The following is a 26,630-nucleotide window of genomic DNA, read 5'->3' as shown; positions in this document are numbered from 1 at the left end:
TAGCTTAAATACAAGTACTATTTACAGTTCCTAACCTGTTTATGTAAAATAAATATCTTGAACCCATACACCGCTTCGTCATCTCTTTTGAATGCATGAGACAAACAACACTACTGTAGCCCTAACTCACTGGGGCAAACGTTCCTTGACCTTGTTAACTGAAATGCCCTGGAACAAATTGTTCAAACCCCAACAAGAGAAACAAACATACTAGATTTGGTCCTCACTAAAATGGCAAGCAGATGCACCACCACAACTGACGGACCCTCATTAGTTAAATCTGACCACAAATCACTCGCCTTCAAACTGGCAGTAACACCAGCACTCACAAAGGGTGAAGGCAGACTAAAAAACTTCACCAAAGCAAACTATACCCTCCTAAGGGAAGGTATGAATACATTCCAAGCCCCACCCCCAGCTGGAAGTGGTAACTACACCAAAGCTTACACTAAAGCCCTGTACCATTACTTGTATAAGTGTAGAAACTCAGCTATTCCAGAGACAATCAAAGCCAGAGCCCCAAGTAAAAAAAAAAAAAAAAAAAGCCGCCCTGATGGACATCCAGCATCAGCAAACTTTACAACAAATGCAAAGATTTGTTGTCTAAGAGAACTAAGGTGAGGTCCCAACAATGGAAAAGCACCCTCCTCAGCCTCAACAAGCAAATAAGACAACATGTCATATCCTCTAAGGGTAGCTTTGAGAAAAACTTAGCAATCACAGCTAAGGATAATCATAAGGCCTTTTACAGTTATGTACATAACTTAAAAGGTAGGATACAAGCACGTGCCAAACTAGTGACTAATGGTATCTCACACAGTGATCCCACAGAGATTTGGTGAGAATTTCACACTCTTATCCCTCCAAACATATCAAAAATCTTGCCCCCAACTCCCACCCCACCCTACATATCCGAAGAGTAGATCATTGAAGCCTTGTCTAAGGCAAAAACACAGCCTCTATGGGACCAGATGGCATCCCAGGCTGTTTTCTAAACAAGCTAAAACATGAATTAGTATCACCATTACATACCCTATTCAATCACAGCCTAACCACTGGCTTTCTTCCTGCAGAATGGAGAACAGTAACAGTTATTCACTTCCACAAAGGTGGCTTAGCAACAGACCCAGGGAATTATAGACCCATAAGTCTGACCAGCCTCATCTGTAAAGCCATGGAATGTATCATCATGGACCTCATAAATAAAGACATAGGTGACCTCCAAACCCTGGATCCAACCCAATTCATCTTTGTCAAGGGCTGATTCTGTCTGTTAAACCTGGTGAATTTCTTCAAAAATGTGATCAGGCCCATTGACGAGTGCAAATCTGTGCACACATTATACCTCAACTTGGCAAAGGCCTTTGACACAATCCCACACTCAGGCATTTCCGATAAACTTAGCAAACTGAATGTAAACCCCCTTTGTTGTAAAATGGGTTGCCAACTGGCTCACAAACCAGTCACACACTATTAAAGTTATTATTATTCTCCTTAAAGATCTGCATCCAAAATTCAAGTCTCTCCTTGTTTCTTGAGCTTCCCCCTCTGTTTCATAATCATCCCTTTCCAATTTGAATTTCAGGTTTCTGTTTGTGCTATGTATACGAGCCCTAACTGTGCAGTTCTGAAATACCCCTTCAGATTAGGTAATCCCAAACCACCTTGTTCCATTGGAAGAATCAGCCTATCCCACTTGACTCTTGCCATCTTCCTCTCCCAGATAAAATCCTTCAGCTTTTTATTAAATGCTATCCACAATTTCTCCTCTGGTTGATAAAAATGTGTCTGACTTGTGTATTAAACTAAAGGGACTCAAAATTATTTAAATGCTTGTATCTTGTTATTCATATCCATATAACAGAGCTTCCGATGTCTCTGTTTTTGTATTATCTTTTTAGTCTCTTCCCATATATCCTATATCCTTAGCTGCCATACCAAAATCCTTTTTAATCCAGATTCCTAAATACTTCAATTTATCATGTCCCCATAATAAGGATATTGCTAAACCAATTCATGTGTAGGTACATAAGTTACAGCTACTGACTTTGTTTTAGCTTCATTATGTTTTGTATCACAAAAAGGGGCGGCCACAGTGGTGCAGCGGTTAGCGTTACTGCCTCACAGCAAGAGGTTCTCTGGTTCAATTCTTGGCCAGGGTGCCTTCTGTGCGTAGTCTTCATGTCCTCTCTGTGGTCGCGTGGGTTTCCTCTGGGTGCTCCAGTTTCCTCCCACATCCCAAAGACATGCAGTAGGTGGATTGGACACTCTAAATTGGCCCTAGGTGTGAGTGTGTGCATGTGTATGCCTTCTGTGGAAGGTTGGGTGCCAGGCTGGCAACTCAGCACCGTAAAACTCCACTGCCAATCATGAGCAGACAGATGATCTGCTGTGGCGACCCCTAACCGGGAAAAAGACAAAAGAAGAAGTAATTTTTGTATCACAAAAAGATGTGAAACTACCTCAAAATGTTACACAACATTAAAATGTCCATTTCTGGTTTTATCAGGTATAAAATAACATCATCTGCAAATAGAACCAGCTTTCCTTGACTACCATACCAATTATATCCTTGAATTTCTGAGTCCCTTATTTTCTTTGCCAGTGGTTCTAGATATAATGCAAACAACAAAGGGGAAAGAGGACACCCCTGTCTGGTTTCTCTGCTCAAACAGAAATTATTGGAGAGTAACCCACCCACTTTAATTTTCACCTCCAATTCCTCATATATCCTCCTAATCACCCTTATAATTTTATCAGGGAATGCAAATGCTTCCATTGCCCTGCTCATAAGCTCCCAACTTACTCTGTCAAATGATTTTTCTCCATCAAGACCTACCAACAACAGTGGTATTTTCTTATATTCTGCTTGCTCATCAATGTTCTATTAATGTTGTCCAGTGTTTGCCTCCCCTTCACAAAACCACATTGATTCATATCTGTCAATGTTAGCATCACTTTTTCCATTATTTTAGCTATTATAGACATAAACACTTTATAATCATGGTTTAGGATTGAAATGGACCTGTATGAATCTGGATCTGATGGATTTTTAGCCTCTTTAGGTATTACAGTCACCACCGCTTTCGTCTAGAATGTTGGTGCTTCTCCTCCTCTTAAAATACTGTTAAATAAAGCCTTCCAGATATTTATCAGTGTTTTCCCTCCTAGCTTCTAAATTTCCACAGGAATACCATCTATTCCTGGGGACTTTCCTATGGATTGGTTATACATCACCATTTTAATCTCATCTCTTGCTATCCTAATTGTTAGTAATTAAGCCTCATCTACCTCTAACCTTATCATATTTAATTCTTCCAAAAACATTTCCATTTGTACCTTTTCTTGATTTCCATATATCTCTACTTTAGAAACACTTTCATAAAATTTCTGAAATATTTCTAGCACCTCTACAGGATCTCTTGTTATCTTCCTTATTATAGGTTTCCTAAACTTGGCGACAACCCTTTCTACTTTTTGTTGCCTGGGTTGTTGTGCTAAAGGTTTTTGTGCTCTGGAGTTATCACAAAACAGTTGTTTAACAGCAGTCTTTCTAAACTCATGCATATTATTGAGGTAATCCCTTATTTTCTGTTTAACATTCTGCAATTGCTCCTCTTCTTGTTCTGTGAGATTCCTCCTATTCTGCAATACTTTAACATTTGTCAGTCCTCAGTAATTATTTTTACTTCTTAACCATATCTCTCTTTCTTTTATTTCCATCCTATTTTTAAACCCACTTTAATTTTATCCCACTCCCTAGCTATATTTTCAGAAGAAATTTCTGTCTTCTGTAATAACTCATGAATAATTTCCACTGCCCATTCCTTCAATTCCTCTCTTTTCAACAGATAGGTGGGAAAGTGCCAATGTCTCATTTTTATTTCATTACCCTGGGTTTTTATATTAGTTATTATTGGCATGTGATCTGAAATAGTTATTGGGTGTGTATCAAAACTTTCAAGTAAATGCACATGTTCCTGTGAAATGTAAGTTCTGTCTAGCCAAGCCCAGTTTTTGTATCTTGGGGAATAATAGGTTCATAGGGAGGTACTAGGCTATTGGCCCTAGGGCCTATATAAGCTTAGCCAAGAAGGTACCCTGGCTTTCACCACCCAAGAAAATTATTTTCCTGTGCCACTGTTGAGCAGAGCCACAGAAGTGATCCCCGGGGAGAATTTCCTATTTCCCATCCAATCATCAAGATTTTTCTTGAAGAGTGCTAATGAGGAGCTTTGTTTGATATAGATAGGTAGTTTGTTCCAGAGTATGGGAAGTCTCTGAGACAGGAATCTATCCCTCCAGCATGTTCTGTTTATTGTGGTGACAAGGTTTAGGTCCCTAGAGTGTGTAGCTCGGAGGGATTGGGATTTCTTTAAGTGGAGCATGTCCAACAGCTCTGGGTTTGACATAGCTTTGTATGTTAGGCAGAGATCGCCTCTGAGTAGGCGATATGCGACTGAGTAAAGCTGGAGATTTCTGAGACGGTCTGCATAGGGCATCTGCTTGAAGCCGGTAATCCTCTTTGTGAGGTATTTCTATGGCCTTTCCAGTTGTTGTGGATGTCTTGTGAGGTAAATATCAAAAGGGGTGTTGTACTCTATAATGGGTCTAATGAGTGATGAGTAGAAGGGTTCAATGACCTCTTTTTTCCTGGATGAGAAACCTTTTGTGATGAGAAGTGTCATGTAGAAGGATTTCCTGACTACTGTGGCAATGTGATTATCAAAGGAGAGACTACTGTCCACCTGTGTCCCAAGGTCTCTTATCACACTTTCGGTGTTAAGTCTACTACTGCCTATGTGGTAGTTCATGGGTAGAGAGTTTTTGCCAAAGGGAATGACAATGCACTTTTTGGCATTGAGCTTGAGGCCATGGCTAAAGGGGATGACAATGCACTTTTTGGCATTGAGCTTGTAGCCATGGCTTTGACACCAGGCATCTGTCTCAGTGAGGCCCTTTTGTAGGATGTCCACATCGTTAGGAGCTTTGATTATTGCTCCTAGTTTGCAGTCATCTGCAAAGTTCGTTAGCCAAAGACCTTCTGTGTTAGCCTGTACTTCAGAGAAGTAGATACCAAACAGGAGTGGACCCAGGACTGAACCCTGTGGTACTCCACTTGTCACTGGTCTGAAGTCGGATATGGAGTCTGCTACTTTCACAGTATGAGTTCTGTCAGTGAGGCAGTTGGCAACCCATTTTATGACCTAGGGATTTATACCTAGTTTAGTGAGTTTATCTATAATTCCAGAGTGGGGGATGGTGTTGAAAGCCTTGGCAAGATCTAGATAGGCTGTGTGAACCACCTTACCCTCGTCTACGGCTTTGGTGACTGCTTCAAAGAAGTCTATCAGGTTTAGAAGACATGATCTGCGTTTTGCAAACCTGAACTGGGTGGGGTCCAGAGTTTGGAGATTACCAATGTCTTTGTTTATAAGTTCCTGATGATTCATTCCATGGCCTTGCAGACCTGGCTCGTCAGGCTAATGGGGCAGTAGTTCCTGGGGTCTGTGGTGGCTCCCCCTTTGTGGAGTGGGATAACCATCGCTGTGCACCATTCAGTGGGCACAAAGCCTGAGGTGAGGCTATGATTGAACATGGTACTTAGGTGGGGTGCCAGTTCGTTCTGTAATTCATGTAGAACACAGCCTGGGATGTTGTCAGCTCCCATGGATGCTGTGTTCGTGGCTTTGGAGAATGTGGTTTTTACCTGTGCAGCCATGATTACAGGAACTTTGCATTCTTCCGATAGAGATGGGCCCTTTACAGGGTGAGAGGGGGATAAAGTTAGCACTGTAACGTGTGTAATGTAAATTCACTCCAAACATCTACTACTGAATTCACATCTTCCAAGCCAAATATTTTCATAAATTTATTCAAAAATCTATTCTCTTTTGTTATATTTCCCTTCTGGACCCCCAGACTCATCTTCCTTGCTGCAAATCAAATTGCAGTCCCCACCTACAAGTAATATTTCCTGCTGAAAACTGATTAATTCTCCAAGAATTTTCTTAAGCACCATTATAGCAGTTTTAGGTGGAATATAAATACATGCGATTGTAATCCTCCTCTTTTTCCATTAGCAACTTAATACTAAATATTGACCATTATTATCTTTTTTTTATCCTCTTCTATCAATATTGGACCTCATCCTGTAATTAATATAAATAGCCATTGCTTCCTCTCTCCTGTGTATTCTGCTGAATAACCATCCTGAAGCATTTCTTTATCAAATTCACGTGTTCAGTTCCTTTCAAATGTGTCTCCTGTAGCATAGTTATTTGCATTCTATATTTGTTAATATAGTTCACTACTCTTTCTTTTTTGTATATATCAGTGAGACCATTAACATTTATAGATAATTTAGAAAGTGTCATTATGTTAAAAATGTATTATTCCCACCTTTTATGCTTAACAGCTTTTTTGTTAAGTATCTAGTTCCAGCTCTTTTATGTTACATTCATACACTAACATTTGGCAGGTTAATCTTTTATACAGTTGTTTCTTGTCATATCCATTTGAGCCTAGGTCACATCTTACAAAATGTTTTGTTTTATTGAAAGCCCCCAACCAAACAAACAAATACAACCCAATGCACCCCCTAAAACCTATTAATTTAATACTAACACACAAAACTACATACATCTTCAAATATTGAAGTGTTACCCTCCTAATAGGAACAATAATCGTAAACTGATAGCCACACTCATAGACCTGGGTTAACCTAAAAGGAAGGTTATCCATGCTAAGATGCATGGTACAGCCTGTGCTTCTAAGTGTTGTCTGTTTTTTGTCTTATTTTTACTTCTCTCACCCATGAATATGGTATTGGGTTGAATGGTCAGTGTTTCCAGTGGGTTTCATGGGTCACTGAGGGAGGGACTGTAACTTGCAAGTATATGGCATGGGACTTTGCCTATGGTGATTTAGACAGTGAGTAGCTGAAGCTCATCATCCGATTTTACTACCCTTGAGGTATGATTATTGTTGATGTAAATAGAGAGACCTCCACCCTTAGTCCCTGCTTCTGCAGTAGCTGATCTAAATGTGTTAACAGAGTTGTAGCCCTGCACTGTGGGGTGCTCTCTACAGCTTTAAACCATAGCTTAATGACTGCACAGACATTTGTATTCTCCAAGGTGAGGAGAGCTTGGAGGAAGTGGAGTTCCTTGTTTAGGCTTCTGGCATTGATCAGTAACACCTTTACACCTTTTTGCAAATGTGTTACATGTTTTCATGAAAACAATAATTACAGGTTCCACACAGTTTTACATTTAACATCTTTGATGAAAAACACTGACAGCTTTATTTTTCTCTTCTGAAAACAACTGTATTTATAACTTTTTTCTATAGTTAAGTTGGGGCAAAAACTACTAATTTCCTCCAAGAGAGCATCAATTAGTACAGTTATGAAATAGTATACACCCTTCTACCCAAAGTCTTCACTCACCAAGTGCCTCCCTGGTTCAGTAATAGGCATGGGGATTCAAGATTTTCAATGTCACAACACTATGGAACAATGTCCCCACCTTCTCCCCACCTCATTAACTGGGCAAGCCATTTTCCAAACTGGGCTTCAAGCAAGCCATCAGATCCTATCTCTCTCTGAATGGTGATTTTGCACACTCTAATTTGCCAGCTTCAGTATTTTGTCATAGTCCTAATAAAACTACACAGACACCCAAATACATTTGACGACCTTTATTGTAATGGAAAATGAATAGCAAACATCAAACTTTATTGAGGCACACAGAATCCAACATTGCAACAAATAAGATAGCAAACATAAGGACAGCGCACCCACTCACCCTTGGATAAGCAGTGTCCCCCACTTGGCTCACTTATCATAGTAATCATGAAGGCAGCGTCCCCACTCACCTTAATATCATCAATTCCATACTTCTATTTCAAGTAATCCACCATCAAATCACCACCTCAATTCCAAATATCCTACTAAGGGGGACAGAAGAGGGTCAAGACTGACCCTCTTCTCTGCCCACCAGCCCAAAGGGCTGTTCCCCCTCAGACCATACCACTTTTCAATAGATCCTCCACCTTCAATTCCAGGTTAAGGTTAAATAAATCAAGCCAAATTCATTGAGATGAATTTCATCGGACCTATACCATACAGGATCCCTGCTTTCAAACTCCACATGCCGCATCGTATGCACCCCAATTTCCTTCAAATATTTTGCCAATGTAAAATTAACATACCTCTGAGCTCTCTCCACTGCCACAAAATTCCTTGCCGCTCTCCACACCAACCGGGGAATAATCTCAGACTATATTGAAACCAAGGACGGATACATCCTCCTCAATGCTAACACATCCAGACAAATGTGATAAACCAACTGCCTTTTTGGAACCCTACCTAAATAATTTCCCCCCTAAATGAATCAACAAAAGCTGCGGCAACCCCCATTGCCTCTGTAACCCAATAAATACCTGCAATATCCTGCTCCACATCAACCCTCTAACACCATGCCATGTGACCTTCCATCCAAAATGGTCCAGCCCCAAATTCATTCCATTGCATCTAATTGCTGCACACCTAGCTGCCCAAAAGAAGCAAGAATGACCCAAGTTGATGATCCTTCTGCTACCTAAAAAAAAATAAATAAATAAATAAAATAAACAAAGCCTCCCACAAAGTTACTTAATATAAGACAAAAAGGCATTGGAAGACCACCTTCCCACCCTCTTGATGACTTCTATAGAACTTCCTTCCTTCACTAAGTCCAATGCCCTACCCATCCTAAAAGAATGAGAAGAAAACTTATCCCCTTCTAAACTAACACTACAAAGAGCCCTTCTCATAATCAAATTCAATTGCTCACTCCTCAAGCCTTTACCACCTACTGAAGTAAAAACTAAATCTTGCACTCTACCCATTTGAATCACCCACAATCTCTTTCCCCACACCACAAGACATCTCCAGCTTACCTCAGCCTCTTCCAATACCATCAGAGCCCCACATCCCTCCTGATCCATCTTTGAAGACTACAGCTGAATGTGCACCGCCCTAGGCAACATCAACACATCCTCCCATACTAACGAACCCAATAACTCAGACACTCTAAATGCCCCACAATACATCCACACACTAACCACGCTCCACACCACATACTCCACCAAGGATCCACACACCTTACCTAAATCCCGTAGCAACTGGCTTAAGATCTCCTTCATCACTGGCCATCTCCTATCTATGACAATGAGAGAAAGCAGCAATAGCTGCCAACATCACCCTCACTGTTCTAACTGCCCTTCCCTGTTCCCTCAACATGGCCAAGTAATGCAACAACAAAACCTCTGACCGCTCACACTCCTTATCCGGTAACTGCCTCAAGAACTGGTCAAAATCAAATAATGCCCTACCGTAAGCTCTTCTCGTAGACACCGCCCATGACTGCTGCACCAACCTGCCAATTACTAAGGACCAATTTGCCAAATGTCCTCCGGAATGACTGCTGGATGCAATGCTGCTGTTGGAACCACCTGCTGAAACATGCAAAACTGAAAACCATCAGTTATCTCATTTTTAACCCCAGGCACATGCAATGCTGTGAAGGAAAAGTTAATCATCAAACTTTGCAATACCAGTTTTCAGAGAACAAGTAACAAATGAGAAGATTTAGCCATCTTAACCTGCAACACCCACCACCACAGTATTACCCAAATAAAAAAACACCCTCCTAACTTTTAAACAATCCTATCCTGCCAAACCACCGAAACCACCCAAATTGGCATCAACTCCAAACAGGCAACATCCCGTTTCCACTCTTCTGACCAATGCTCTAGCCAAGGGGCTGAAAACCATTGGCCTGCAAAGTAAGCTCCAATGCTCAGTCCCCCCAGCTGCATCAGTAAACAACTGCAGTTCCTATTGCTCTACCCAATCCGACTGCCAGAATGAAATCCCATTAAACTGTTCCAAAAGTGTCATCCACAACTCTAAATCCTCTCGCACTAGCTTAGTGACCCGCATTCTGTGGTGTTCACTCCTCCCTCCTTTCAAAAGAAATGCTACAGACCGGCAAAACGTGTACCCCAGATGCACAGCCCTACAAGTGAAATTCATCAAAACCAACAATTCCATAACCTCTCACACCCAAACATTGGACTTGGACTTCACCCAGCAGAGTTTTGCTTGCAACCGAACCAACTTGTCCTGCGGTAAACAAAACAAACCTTGTCTTGCATCTACTGTCATGCCCAAAAATTCCAACGCTTTTGCAGGGCCCTCTAACTTATGCTTAGTCAAAAGAACTCCAAGGGACTCGCACATCCCCACAAACTCACACAGAGCTGCCTGCGCCTTATCTCAACCATTACCCAACAAAAATCATCTAAATAGTGAACTGCTTGCTGATCCTTTACCCTCTGATGCCAAATCCAATGGAGTGCTGAGATAAACTTTTCAAAAGTGGAACACGCCACTGCACATTCCATAGGCATGGTGTCAAAATAAAATTTATCCCCAACCACCATGCCCAACAAAGACCAATCCTCCTCCCGCACTGGCAACAAACAAAAAGCTAACTCAATATCTACTTTAACTAACCAGGGATCCTCAAAACTCCTGGTAATTCGGACCGCATCATCCAAAGATGAATACGTGACCTTACCTCTGCACTGGGTATGAAGTCATTCACAGACTTACCCCCAGGGTATGACAAATGATATATTCAATTAAATTTACCCTGCTTTTTCTTAGGAACCAAACCTAACAGTGACACTTTAAAGTTAGAAAACTAAGGACAACTAAATGGGCCCAACAATCTCCCTGCCTGACACTCCTTGTCAGTCAACTCCTGCAAAATCCCCTCCCTCCCTCTTACAGACTTCAACTTTTTACTCACCATACCATCCCCCACCAACGTGGACTTAATTGAAAAACCCCTTGAAAAACCCTCAATCAACTCCCCTGCCACAACTGGCAACAGGTAATGGGTCAGGAATGACTCCAAAACCTGAACCTTAATAGGTGAATGAGTCCCCTGGTCACCCCCTAACTCCACAAAAGGACCCCCCTCCTTTGCCCCTGAAAATTAGCCTGGTCTCGTCCACCTTGCAATGAGAACCAACCCAACCTCTAGGACCCACAGAATAAGATGCCTGAACCACCAACAAGACCCACACCCCCCACATTGTGTAACAGCAAGAGCCCCCATACACTTAGAGCAAATATGGAAAAATTTACAACCTACCCAAGAACACTTCCCTGCATTAAAAGCCCAACATATCCCAGAACCTCCCCCAAATGGTTGAGCCAATCTACTACCCCACCCACCGGTGTCCATCATGGTAGAAAGCCAAATGTCTGGGTGTCTGACCTCCCACTGCATGGATTTATCCACTGCCTTCCACTTACAAAACTTCTGATCATACCAAAACCAAGCATAGCCTGGCCGCAACCTCTGTGCTTCCCTGATAGACAAAATATAGGGCAAAGGCGGAAAAGCCAGCGAAGTATCCCTCTCCAACCAAACTGCCATGTAGTATATAAAACCAAGGACCCAATTATCCCATGACCTAGGCCAAAACCTACCTTCCCTTCTGCGACCAATGCCCGCCAGTGCCACCAAAAGGTCCTTCCCATTAGCCGACTCTGCCTCTGTCAAACATTGAACATCATCAGCATCAAGCAATTCAAAAATGTCAACTAATTCCCCTTTCCAAATCTTCTCTTTCACCACCAGAGATATGTGGGGGGGTCAATACAATGGGTGCCCCTTCCTGATGTAAGGCCTGCATTGTCAACCAATCCCCAGGCTGCAACCCAAAGTCAGACCCCACCACATCTAAGTCTGACCCCAACTCCTGATCAAGCAATGATAGAGTATTATCAGAAACACTCTCACAATTATCCAATGCCCCTAAACCCCTACCTGCTACCTCACCTTGTACATCTTCACTGCATCCTGCCCCCCCCCCAGAGCTATCGCTATCTCCTTACTGCCCATCAGACCTGATAAAGAATTACCTGCAGAAGATGAAGGGGCCACGACCGGTGTCCCAACCTCCATTGCCACCTCTGCCATTGCTGACTGTCTGGTTCTCTTCACTCTTGACCCCCGGGTTGCAGGCACCATCTGCTTCTGTCGAGTTTTCGGATCCTGTGCACTAGTTGATGGAACTTCTGTAGACATGTCCGTGAACATATCCTCTGCCTGTGCTACAATACTGGCCCACCTCTGTCTCAATGCCTCAGCCATGATATCTACAGAAACAAAAGATACATTGTTAAAACAACCCATAAAGAATGTCTTAACAGCATTCACCACAACCTGCAGCCAAGCTCAACACATGAATCCCTATGCCTAACACCTATCTCCTAAACCCCTAACCCCGACTAACTATCCCCCCCGAACTACCTGCTCTGCTTCAGCCCAGGGCTTGGAAAAAAAAAACTTGACCCCCTGGCTTTTACCACCACCATCAGAACCAACCACTCATTCATTTGCAACTCCCTACCCCCTGCTACTACAAGCTAGCCTAAGTTGGCTGTCTAGGGACTTGAACCACGCACCCCTGCCTGCACTATGTTGACTAGCTTCCCACCACCTGCCAACCTCCTCATGCACCCAAACCCTAATCTACCTAAAGAACCGAGCATGCTAATTACTTATAGTCATTTTCCTCTTTAACTTTATAAAAAAAAAAAAAAAAATCTGCAGTTGCCAACACTACCATGCATGTGTGAACTCTGCATGCCAACTGATAAAAGCCACAACAGCTTTCCTTCAGACCAAAAACCACTAACCACCAGGGAGACAACACCTAACCAAGCTACTACACTCCTCCAGGTCCCGGGGACATCCCCTAACCACCAGGGAACAAAAAAAAAATGCTCACACCCCCAACAAAAGCCACCACTCACCTAACTTGACAAATGAAGGGAAAACAGACACACACACACACACACACACACACACACACACACACACACACACACACACACACACACACACACACACATACACACACACCACCAACTGCCGCTACTGCCTAACCAGCCATTAACCACTAATCACCAGGGATACCAAGAATCCGCACTTATCTGCTGCAATCCTGAGGAGGTAACCAGCACACCAAGCCACCAAATGAGGACGAGTGACACACTCCACCTCACCCCATCAAGAAAGGCACCCACCACCTGCCCAGCATTGACCTCATATCACTCTTCTCCATTTTCTTTACATTTCCTTTTCTTTTAATAAAAAAAAAAAAAAAAAAAAAAAAAAAGAAAGCAGGTGGCCACATAGCGCTACAGTGGATGGACACCTAGCCGTGAGCGGTCTTAACAGCCCACGGACAACTGCTACACCACCATGAACACAAACACCAAGCTAAAACTGCTACAACAAGGCAAAAGCCACAAAACCAACAGGGAACACCTTGCAAGCAATCAAACCAATCCAGGCAAAATAACAACCAAGCCACCATGGAAAACAACAGAATGAAATAAAATACACACGCCCAGACGAATAAGCCGCTAAACCACCATAGAACACAAATATGCAGCAAGAAAACCTTATAATTACAATGAAGAAACACTAGACCACCATGGACACTACTACAAAAAAGAAACCCCAAACCGCTCAACCACCATAATCTAACAAGGAGAGCACAAACTAGTAAAACAACCTCAGCTTTCCTAATCTACCCTGTGAAATGTCTCAAAATCATATCTATAACAACAATACCAACAGATCAGAGCCTCTAATATAGATTTTATTCAACCCACCATAATCCACACTTTAGCAGAAAAAAATATATATATAAAATAAAATATAACCCATAACTGTACTCACCTAACCGACTTATAGCTACCCAAGGCCTACCTTACTCACACCTCAGGTCGTCAGGAACATAATCCTGCTTCAACAAGACCACACCAAAATGTCCTTACTCTCACTAGTTTCCCCTTCAAAACCCCTAAGACCCACTCCTTAACATTACCTCACTTCCTCAGCTCCCAACTTAATTAACTCTTTTGTAGCCACTCCCTACCCACACAAACCTAACTTACCTATCTTCCTACTTCCCAACCCCCCACTCCATTCATACCAAGGTCATTCCATGACAAATTCGTCTGTTCCAAACTTCACTTCTCATACTATGTATCTCTTGTTTTTGAAACTTGTTTTTTCACTCCGCCTACTTTCTTCCTCCATCATATTGCTTCATATCTTCCTTTCCTTTTACACCTCATTTGCCCACTCTTCTCATTTTGTCCTCTCTCATATGCTCAGTTTCTCTACTGATCCTTCTCTGCCATTGTTTTTTCCTTCCTCTTCACATCTTCACTGCTTCTACTTCTCTTATAATTCGCAATCTAGTGACAAATGTACTTTTCTGACAACTGACTAAACGAAAAGTAAATAAATTACAAAATTATTCTAACCCATTCAAAGAATCCATTGTGTTCCCTTGTTTTAATGTATTTTCTGTGACATACATATATATATATATATATATATATATATATATATATATATATATATATGTGTGTGATCTGCTTTGCATGGTAGAAAGCCCATATACTTGAACGTTATCTTCACGAGATGAAAATAACAAAAACTGAAATTTCGAATTGCACAGTTTTTCCCAAGCCCAAAACTTCAAGAAAACACACCGTATTATCAGAAACCCACCTACGTGGGGGGGTTACATCCCCAAACCACCAGTGTACCTCCCAACTATATATACCAACTCCAAGATTGGAAAAGGGCATATTTCCCTACACTGGGCAAGTGTTTACTTGCCCTGGGTAAAACTGCATGGTTCAGGATTTCAATTTTCACTTTCGTCTCACGACAATAACGTTCGAGTATATTGGGTTTTCACCAAACAAAGTAGACCCATATATACATGCACACACACACACACATATATATATATACACACACACACTTAAAAATATTTAAACAGCGTAATATCAACAGTCAAATGATCCACAGTGAAAGTAGCTATATCTAAACACAAAATACTGATAAAATCAAAGTTATACTGGGAAAGGGTTTATATAATTAGCAGAAGGTGTGGGTGTGCACTTCACTCACATGGGGGGGTATATGGGGCATGCCCCCCTGCAAAAACATTGAGAAAATGTGGTTCAGTACTCTCAAATTTCTCAATGGCTTTCTACATGGGTAGATTTTATCACATTTGTCAATGCTTTGGAGCTAGATTGCAGTCATCTTCTTTTAGTACAGTATTAATAGCAACTTACGAATACTCAGTATTTCTAGTGCCATCTGTCTGCTGAAATATGTTTAGTTTACAGTTCTTTGTGGAAGTGCATACCTGTGTTCATATTTAACTCACTTACTGTTTTACCTAATTTATTAGAAAATAATATTATTACTTTCTTTTTCATTATTTTATATTTATTGGCCATGCATTTAGCAGTCTTTTATTAATTGTACCAATTTTTCACCATTTATGAACTGAATTTTATTTGAAAAAAAAATGAAATTTCTCACCAGAAAAAGTATATAAGTTGATGATGTCACAGAGTATAATTTGACACTGAAGAAGCTCCTGTTTGAGGAGAGAAAACTGGTTTGTTTTTCTGTGTTCAATGGAGCATGCTTTGTATATGAAATAGTTAATTACAGTTTTATTTGGGTGCTGTATATTTTTTGTGTTTCTGTGCAGTATATACATGCATCCTGCCTGTTGCCTTTTTGGTCGTGCATTGAGTTGTTTGTGCATATTTTGTCTTTACACACTTAGCAGAGTTTGTTTCTGCAGACTAAATTAGTCACGTTGTTCCAGTACTTGTTATGCCATGAGTAGGCTCTTCAAATGAGTCTAAAAGATAGTGTAAATGCCAGTCAGAATTTTGTATTGAACTTTTGCATGCAGAATACTGCATGAGTTTGCATTGCAGCAGAGTAAGGGAATTTGCAATCTCAAAGTTGATATATAATTTGTGAGGGGTGGGAGTAGAGGGGCAATTGCCCACCCAGAAAAAAATGGTTCTATATTTATTTGTGATAATTTTCAATTTCCTCTAAAATTATTGCTCTTTTTCTGTACACTCATAAGAACATTTGATGTTTGACAAGATAATCCATACACACATTTACAGCATTGCTTGTGTGGAGACTATGGCATGTGATCTCTTTCAATCTATATGCAAATTTATTAAAGCTTGTTCAGTTTGGATATTCCTGAATTAATGTATTTTATGCAAGTATTATTTTCTTGCAAGTTTTGCTCCACTATATCCTTTTAATACTACAAGGTTGTTAATGGTTCTTGTAAACATTACTTTTTAACTTCCACAGATTTTCAAAATTCTGACTAATTTTAACATGTCCTTGCATAAATTCTTGAACAGCAGTCCGGAACAGTTATTTTCATTTTCGCTACTACAGAGACTGTAGCAATCTTTTTTATGAATATATGTTGAGACAGCCCTATGCTGACAATTTTAGTTTACATTGTAATACTGTTTATACATAGTCTCCTTATTTTAGATCTCCAAAATCTGTAAGAACTGTAAAGTCAGTTCATCTGAATTATATATGCATTTTGGTTAGTTTATTCCTAGTCATGATCAGAACTTTTTCAGATTGCTACCATTCTCTTATGATGCAATACAAAAGCGATTCCTGACTGTTTTTATGTTTGCCATCTGACAGAATGAAGCTGAAAGCTAATTTTTTTCCTCTAAACATGGCGTATGCAGAAACACTGTTCAGTAGACAATAATATAGAAAAATAGATGTATTCAGTAAGAGATAAACAATTGCACATTTCACTGTTTTTATTCTAAACATACAATTCTCTGACTGTTTTAAAACATGCTCATGTATAAAAATGAAATAAAAATAGATTCTAATGTGCTCTGCCTGGGGAACTGTACTATGCATGCTATAAACAGGTCTCTCATGATAAAGCCAAACCAGACAAAATCAAAATTGTCAGTGTCTTATATAGAATCTTCAATAGAAAGTCAGAACTATTCAAACTTGAGTAGTGGAGTTTTAAGGGAGAGTTAAATGTGTTATTCTTTTCATCACACTTGCTCTTTGTAGTACATATTCAGAGATTTATGCAGTGTGAGCTCCCTAAAATTTACTTTTGATCTCTTTCAGGTTCTTTGGCGCCTACAGTTTGGATGTGATTGGCAGTACTTCTTTTAGTGTGGACATTGACTCTCTGAATCATCCCAATGAACCTTTTGTGGTGCATATGAAGAAAGCTCTGAAGTTCAGCTTTTTCAACCCATTGTTAATCGTGGCAGGTATATAGCAAGGATTATTCCAGGAATCAGTCACATGTTTTGATAGTGTCTTTGATTGTATCATGATTTTCAGTCAAATTCCCAGAAGAGAGGCCAACTCATGGATGCAGAGAATGGGCTTCTTTTTGCAGTGTTCTGTTGCTGTTCTATGTTGAATTACCATTGCAGTTAATGAAATAACAGATGGGGGAGGTGTGGCAGGACTGTCAATTCTCCTGTCTTGGGAGAGTAGTAGGATCAGAGTGATATGGTCTTTGTTTTCCATGGACACCATAACAGCTAGTGTGGATGCACATATCTTGCATTCATTTGCAGAGGAAAATTATTTTGGAATGCTGATGTCATTGCATACTCCTGTCTGTAAAAGATTAGGCAAACACCAAACAACTTTTTCCTGTACTTAGCTACAGTCAGTCCTCCCTTCCCCTTCCTGTGGCATGATACAAATATAGTAGTTCACAAGACATTTTAGATGATCACAGTTGTGGATTATCCCACTGATACTGTGGCCAAAACAGAGAATGATACAGGAGCCATATATGACAAAAATTAAAACTCATTAGATGAAGGCTAAAAAGCTCTAAAGTCAGAGTTTTACTGTTTTAGCATGTGACCCATTGTTATCCATCCAATTGTTACGTGACAACAATGGTAGATAAACAAAGAATACCCAGAATTTGGTGGGATATTTTAATAATGGTACAGTGTACTTCAAAATGTTTTCCATGCTTAAGATGTAACCATAAATGATAGGTCACTGAATCCTAGAACACAAAACATGGACTAACTAAAAAGCCTGGTAAACACTACCCCAAAATAAAGATAAACCTATTTATGTTAAAGAATACACTAAGGTACACATTTAAGAAAAAAAACAGAGCATGAATCAGTTCAATTTAATACAGCAAGCCCTTCCATACCCTTCACCCTGCTATTTTTATATTCTAACTCTGAACTGACATCACTACAGAAGAAAGGGGATTATATGTCCCATTTCCTGAGAAAATCAACCCAAACAGTAAAAAGGTCATGCAGACAAACCATTCAGTAAAAACTACTGTACTACTCAATGATGAATCTGATAAGGGCTGGATAAAGTGACTTCCTTGGATCTGAGTGCCATGACCTTACTTATAAGTTGGGTGACATAGAAGGATTTTCTTTCTACCTTGGCCACATGTTGTTTAAAAGCCAAATTACTGTCTACATATGTTTCCAGACTCCTGACTACCACTTTAACTCTCAGGGGTATCTTATTGATGGAGTAATTAAGCTGGGTGGAAATTTTCTCAAAAGGCACTATAATGCATGTCTTGGTATTGAGTTTTAGTCCAGGACTTTAACACTAGTCATTTGGTAGTGTTTGACTCTTTTGTAAGATTTTTGTGTCATGGGGGAATGAATTTATGATAGCTCCCAATTTGCAGTCATCTGCGAATTTGGTCAGCCAAAGGAACTTGACATTAGCTTTTACCTCCAAAAAGAGGATGACAAAGAGAAGTGATCCCAGCACAGAGCCCTGAGATAACCATCTGATGACCAGTCTCTTAGTAGAGGTAGTATCACTAGTCCTAACTTCCTGGGAACTGTCTCTGAGACAGCTGGCAATACAGTGAGTTATGTAGGGGTTTATGCCAAGTTTGAAGAGTTTGTCAACTTTGCCTGTGTGGGGTATTGTGTATGTATGCACTGTTTTTCCCTCATCCATTGCCTTGGTGACCTTCTCAAAGTAGTCTACCAGATTTAGTAGGCATGACCTTCCCTTGATAAAGCCAGACTGGGCTGGGTCTGGTGTCTGAAGGTTGTATATGTCTTTCTTGATCATTTGCATGATAATTTGTTCCATGACTTTGCATTTTATACTACTCAGACTAATAGGTCTGTAGTTTCCAGGGTCAGTTGATCATCCACCCTTGTGAAGTGGGATAACCATTGTAGTCCTTCATTCTCATAGTACAAAGCTCTGTTTTGAGGTAGTAGTTGAAAATTGACTCAAGTGGTCCTGATAAGTCATGTTTCAAGCTATTTGGAAGGCATCCCGGAATATTGTCTTGGCACATTGAGGCTGCAGTTTTGGCATTAGAAAGTTCACCAGAATCTGATCCTTGTTAATAATTCAGGGGGGTTATGCTAGTAGTTATTTTTTGTGGGGGAGGCGAGGGAATTGGTAGGTGGAGTTTGATTTTGTTAGCCAGCATATTCACTATGTCGCAGTACTCCTCGGTAAAGGTGGCATCATTGATCACTAGTTTGGCACATTGATGTGTGCTGCCTTTGATATAACTGTAGAGGGCCTTGCGGTTGTCTTTAGTCTGTGAGGCTATCCTTACCTTGTAATTGGCTTTGTTGGACATAATTAGTCCTCTTAATTTCCTGATTAATTTAATTAGAGAGTACCTATAATTATAGGAGTTGCTCTTCCACCATGACTTTTTTCCTTTTGTTATATACACTATTAAGTTTAGAATTCCACCAGAGTGGTTTATTTTGATATCATCCAAAAATCTAAGGTACAACTTGCATATGGAATAGAATTTTGAGGGGAAAATTACCTGCTCCTCCCAAGATAATATGACCAAATTAGTAAATACTGGTGCTCATGCTGCGCCCATAGCAAATCCTTTAATTTGTCTGCATATTTCCCCTTCAAAACAAAGAAACTTATTAGACAAAATTAATTCCATGATATCCATCAACAATTTAACATCCTGAGTAGATAAAAACCCATATGCTAAAATAAATTCATTAAACAACTCTTAGACTTCATGTTGTGGAATACATGAAAAAAGGTCTACCACATCAATAGCCAAAAAGCTATTATTTTCTCCAAAGACATCTGAATCCAAGTGTCACAAAAGGAGATACTGCTATGACAGCTATCTGAAATTTTGTAAATAATTATCTTTCATTTGTGAATATCAACATGATTTCTATAGGATGCTTGTGTTACAACTGTATTAAAACTGCATGTCATGTGTATATCAAACTGGTCTGTACAGACATGTGTTAAAAACTATTTTATAAAGTGCATGTGCTTAAAATGTAACCACAGTGTGTCGTACTGGAAGAGAACAGAAATGTACATGAACTTTTGTAACTGTTTAAATGTATATATTTTAACAGTGGAAACTGGAATACAGGAGGTTAACTTCAGAAATATAGCTGAAATTAAATTACTTTGTAGGCTAGACCAGAGACATAATGTCTATACTAGTGAGCTTTCTGTATTGTCTTTGGAGTGAACTAATTACTCCCTCTGAAAGTATGAAGGAATGCAATTGTTTTATGACTTCCAGCATCTGCCAAATATCTGAGGTCTATTTATTTTCACAGGTAGATGCTAAATACTGCTAAGCTTCCAGCATGGGGGTTTCACCTAGGATAGAGTCAGATGACAAGAAATGATGTCATTCTGCAAGCTATCTCAGCAGTGATATTTGAGATATTAATTTGAGGAGTCTCCTAGAGAGACAGAGCATTCTGTATTCTGTCTTGGACCTGACAAGAACCATTCATCACATTTGCCTTGCTCTGTAAGTCAGTTTCTGAGTTATAGTAACTCTCTTAGATATAGTCAGGAATATAGCAAAGCTTAGTTTAGATATTTTTCTTTATTTATTTGAGACTGTCCTACAATGTTGTTTTAAATATTTCCTGTGATTTTGAACCCTGATGTCATTGCGATTATATACTGAGTATTTTCTTGCTCTTTTATTCATTATTAAATATTTTTAAACTTTTCATTGTGGCTGATCTGTCTAGAGATATTTATGTTTTGAGAGTAGTTGCATATTTATTTGGAGACACTATGTGGGTCACTCCTAATAACCTTGCTCTTGGTCAAGCTACCATTTGTATTAATATTAATATTACACAGCAAGATTGGGCATCTTTTGTTAGGGCCTTAAAGTAGCTGATAAGGAGTTGGCTGGTGGCAGTGATAACTACCTTATAGTCTGGGCAAAAGGAGGCATAGCTAGTAAACCTGTGTCAGCCTTTCCCAGGTGTGTGTGTGTGTGTGTGTGTGTGTGTGTGTGTGTGTGTGTGTGTGTGTGTGTGTGTGTGTGTGTGTGAATTAAACCTCAAAGAGTGTGTGTGTCAGCTACTTGGGCAGGGACACGAAGAACTGGTTGGACAGAGAGGGTGCTGGAGGTCTTGGCTTGGCAACTCAGCTGAGATCTCAACTTAATAGCTGTGTCAGTGGGGATTCTTATTGGGGATCTGGAGAAAGAGGTAGAAACTAGCCACATATTGACTGTGGTTTATGTATGCTCTTAAGGGGAACTGCAAATACTGCGTGTGTGCTTGTCATCCTCTCAGTGTATGTCCCCCACTGTTGCCATTGGTGAGGATTGAGGCTACTTGATTATGGCCCAGTGGTGGGTCATCACACCAACTTACACATAAAGTCACAAGAGTCTTTAATCATGTGTGACCTGTTCATCCTAATAGGCTTAAGTATTCTATCCACAGGTAGTGCTTGCAGGTATATCTTAGGACCACAAACTGCTGCAATAGGCTTAAAAAGTTGCCTTGCAATATTCTTGTGGACCTTAGGTATCCCAAATAATGGCTAGGATAAGAAGATGTGTGTTACGTAAAAACTGAAATAAGGAATCCAAAATAATTCCCTGGTGTAAAAGATCTTTAAACAATAAATCTATCTTTCTGTATGCCAAACCATCTTTGTTCCTGGATACTGTATTGTTGTTTCTTAATAATTTATGGGTAGGTGAAGTAGTATTCTCAAGTTTTAATAATTTTTTACACTTTTGTATATTTGATAACAGTATGGTTTATGCATTGTACTGTTATGTATTGTGCAGTCACTTTAATTTTTAACTTTTCAGTCATTTTAATTAATGCAATTGGTTAAGTGATAGAGTTCAGTATTTAATCCCTGGGGTGAAGTGTTTCTCTAGTTCTAGTTCTAATGAAGTCCTTGATTCATTTTGGTGAGGACAAAAGCATGTTTTTTTATAAATCTGAGGACATTATACTTCATGCTTAACTCATCAGAATCCTTTGGTGATTTTAAATTGTGGTGGCATTTTGGTACATTGGTATACTTGTGATTTGGTATCTTTAAACTGACCATTGAAAGTTTGAGTGTTATACAGAGCATTTGGTCAATCTGGTTTGATTTGTACTTTGACCCTCGGAATTCTTTGTACAATAGCTTTTGACACCTCTAAGTGCACATTTTTGGATAGGTTTTAGTTTTCTTATGCACTTTGCCCTTTCCTTTGGTTGGTGTACTTTGCGTTGGAATAGTTCTAATTGTTAACAGGGTTTACTGGGATTCCAAGGTGATTTTAATTTTGAAGGAGACAGCTTTGTGGCCTGACCTCACCATTGAGGATGTGGCACTGGGTGGGGGTGGGATGTGCAGCACTCTCCCATTTTGGTGAGTACTAGTTCCAGTATGTTTGAACCGCTGGTGAGTGTGCACACTCATTAAGGGTTTTTGTGTTAATAAATAGAGGGGTAGCTAAAGTCTTCCATGAATAGGGTATTCACTTTAATGCTGTGTGTCGCCAGTAAGTCTAGCTATAAGCTAATGAAACATACAAAGACCGCAAATAAACCCAAGAAACCAAAAGGTGTTACTGCTCAATGTTAGGAGCCTAAACTAGAAACCCCACACCTTATAAGCTCTACTCACTCTGGAGAATATAGACATCTGTGCTGTTACCTAGACGTGGTCTAAATCCACAGAAAGTACTCGCTTCAGCACCTTCTACACATTTAGACCATCAGCTCCATAGATAAGAACAAATGCTGGTGGAGTCTCAGGGCATATTAGCAACAAGTATGAACTGTAAAGCACAACCAGCCAGTAGATCCAACACAGGTTTATTATAAAAATCTCTATCTCTGACGTCTCGGCCCAAGAGCCTTCAAGGAGTAAAAAACATGATTCACATCAATTAATCAAACAATTAAATATTTAAATTAGCATTCCCCAGTTTAACTCTTCATTTAACCCATTTGGGTATAGAGTATTTTGTACCAGAGTACTTTCTGTGGATTTAGACCTTGTCTAGGTAACAGCACAGAAGTCTATATTCTCCAGAGTGAGTAGAGCTTATAAGGTGTGGAATTTCTAGTTTAGGCTCCTAACATTGAGCAGTAACACCTTTTGGTTTCTTTGGATTTATTTGCTGTCTTTGTAGGTTTATCAATTTGGCATGACCTAAAAAAGGTTCTAAGGAGGTGGATAAAATTTTAGCCAATGTTCAGAAGCTGTGGTTAAAGGGCAGTTTGTAAGGGCTGCACATATGGTCACCTTCTTTAACAGTTTTTTAGATGAATGTGACAAGCTGAAAGACACGTTTATTTGTAGGGCCTATCCATTCAGTCTTGTAAATGAGGTTATGCTGGAAGTAATCAACAAGTGTGAAAAAAAGGTATTTTTTGCGTATTTTGAATCAAAAGGCGAGGAACTGTAGTGTGGATAACATCCTGGAAAATTATTTAGAAAATACACAATGTTCTAATACATTGAATTTGCAAAGTGTGGAGCGTAAGGAACCAAGTAATTTTAATACTGCATTTGTTACTACATTCAACTGCTCGAGTAGGAACATAGCCAAAATACTGACCAAAATTTGGTTGGTTATTGTAAACAACAAGGACATAAGGAAACTGGTCGGCGAAAAAACTTGTATAGTGTACAGAAAGGACAAATGCCTAAAATCTATTTTAGAGACTAGAACAAAGAGATATGAAAGTGGAAAGCTGAGTAAGTATGGTAGTTGCAATTATTGTCCATATATACAAGAAGGATGTAATTTTAACATTAACAATATAAAAGTGAGTTTGAATGAGAAATGTTCATGTAACACTGAGAGAGTGGTATACTGTGCATTCTGCTTAAAGTGTCTTTGTTTTTATATAGGCATTACGGAAAGGAAATTTAGGAACCGCATTTATGAACATCTCAGGGATATAAAAACAACAATGTAAAGAATACATTGGCAAAACATTGTATGAAACATGTTGACCATGGTTTTAAATTTATTATCATTGAGGCACTTCCCAGACATAAGAGGTGGTCCATGGACATTAATTTTGGAAAAACATGAGGCTTTATGGCAACTGAGAACTAATGCCACACAGTGGCCAAGCTTAAATGATGCATTCTCATTGTCCTGTTTTCTGAAATGTAAGGCATTAGAAAGATGAATTTTATTTATTGTGTGCTTTACATGAGATTATGCTAATACTGCTTCCACATTTATTATACTGTATTTATTTTATATATATATATATATATATATATATATATATATATATATATATTTTTTTTTTTTTTTTTTAATGCTAGTTTTATTATTATATATAGGTTTTTACATAGTTTTTAGTTATTTACAGATTTGTGAAGGTTTTATGCTTTACTATGAACTGAGAACTAATGGCCAGGCTTAGATAATGCATTTTTATTGTCCTGTTTTCTAAAACCTACGTCATTAGAAAGATTAATTTTATTTATTGTGTGCTTTATATGGGATTCCACATTTATCATATTGTATTTATTACATAAACTCTGACTCATAAACAGGAACAGTATCGTCAGTTTACCAGCTTCCACCAAACTTAACTACGAACAAAGTCATAGTCCATAGAACTCAATGACGCAAAATAAAACTTCTTTATTCTAACAGAAATTAAGCGCTTTCACCATCAGGCTTCTTCAGACTTCAACGTTCACATACATAATTGATTTTAAATAGCAGTACTAAATGAATAAAATAAATTACGTCAGTGTTTTCTATTAGCTATTAAAGTAACAGGAAACATAAAAATCTCCCATATATAACATGCCCAAACAAATGCATAGGAGTGTAATCATATTGATCATATAAATGATTAAACCACTGTGACTAGATGCATGTATCTAATCATTTAGAATTTTTAAAAAAAATTTTTTTAATTTTCTAGGATACATGAATCATCTGTTAAACTTATTATATTAAGAACATATATAAAAATATATTAAATCATCTATTAAACTTCCTATATAAAAACATATATAAAAGTGTATTGAATTTAATACATAAATGTCTTAAAATTTCAAAACATATTCAAACTACTTCTGAAAACATACAGCGCTATTTCTGTTTGGGTCTGACCAGTCTCCTTTTCTTTAAAATGGGCTGTAAATTCACCTTGTCATTTAACCCAGGATACTGATCTGCTCTACAACGTACGATCCAACGTAATTCACATTCTTGGGTATAATTATCTAAGTCTCCCCCTCTAGTGTTTGGCTTAATAACCTGTATAACACGGAAACCAAACGTATGTGTACTGCCCGATATTCTACAATGCTTGGCTAACGCATTGTTCTCAGATCCTATACGCATGTGATAAATATGTTCCCTTATACGTTCTCTAAACTGTCTACTGGTTTTACCAATGTAGAATACCGAGCATAGTTGGCTTAATAACCTGTATAACACGGAAACCAAATGTATGTGTACTGCCCAATATTCTACAATGCTTGGCTAACGCATTGTTCTCAGATGCTCGGTATTCTGCATTGGTAACTATGCTCGGTATTCTACATTGATAAAACCAGTAGACAGTTTAGAGAACGTATAAGGGAACATATTTATCACATGCATATAGGATCTGAGAACAATGCGTTAGCCAAGCATTGTAGAATATTGGGCAGTACACATACATTTGGTTTCCATGTTATACAGGTTATTAAGCCAAACACTAGAGGGGGAGACTTAGATAATTATACCCAAGAATGTGAATTACGTTGGATCGTACGTTGTAGAGCAGATCAGTATCCTGGGTTAAATGACAAGGTGAATTTACAGCTCATTTTAAAGAAAAGGAGACTGGTCAGACCCAAACAGAAATAGCGCTGTATGTTTTCAGAAGTAGTTTGAATATGCTTTGAAATTTTAAGACATTTATGTATTAAATTCAATACACTTTTATATATGTTTTTATATAGGAAGTTTAATAGATGATTTAATATATTTTTATTTATGTTCTTAATATAATAAGTTTAACAGATGATTTATGTATCCTAGAAAATTTAAAAAAATTTTTTTTAAAAATTCTAAATGATTAGATACATGCATCTAGTCACAGTGGTTTAATCATTTATATGATCAATATGATTACACTCCTATGCATTTGTCTGGGCATGTTGTATATGGGAGATTTTTATGTTTCCTGTTACTTTAATAGCTAATAGAAAACACTGACGTCATTTATTTTATTCATTTAGTACTGCTATTTAAAATCAATTATGTATGTGAACGTTGAAGTCTGAAGAAGCCTGATGGTGAAAGCGCTTACTTTCTGTTCGAATAAAGAAGTTTTATTTTGCGTCATTGAGTTC

At 38.9% G+C, this 26,630-nt stretch overlaps 1 protein-coding gene across 1 annotated transcript in view; it reads left to right on the top strand.

Annotated features, from left to right (window-relative positions):
- LOC122816580 (cytochrome P450 3A30-like) overlaps positions 1–26,630 on the top strand; it is a 336,585-nt gene that overhangs the window by 210,088 nt on the left and 99,867 nt on the right. Inside the window, exon 7 of the mRNA XM_044089466.1 lies at positions 17,115–17,263. Within this exon, the coding sequence (XP_043945401.1) occupies positions 17,115–17,263 (149 nt within the window). The remainder of the gene's footprint in view (positions 1–17,114; positions 17,264–26,630) is intronic.

Source organism: Protopterus annectens, chromosome 12.part0, assembly GCF_019279795.1.
Source record: "Protopterus annectens isolate FY-2018-M chromosome 12.part0, PAN1.0, whole genome shotgun sequence".
Taxonomy (NCBI): domain Eukaryota; kingdom Metazoa; phylum Chordata; order Ceratodontiformes; family Protopteridae; genus Protopterus; species Protopterus annectens.
This window is presented reverse-complemented; position numbering and strand designations above follow the sequence as displayed.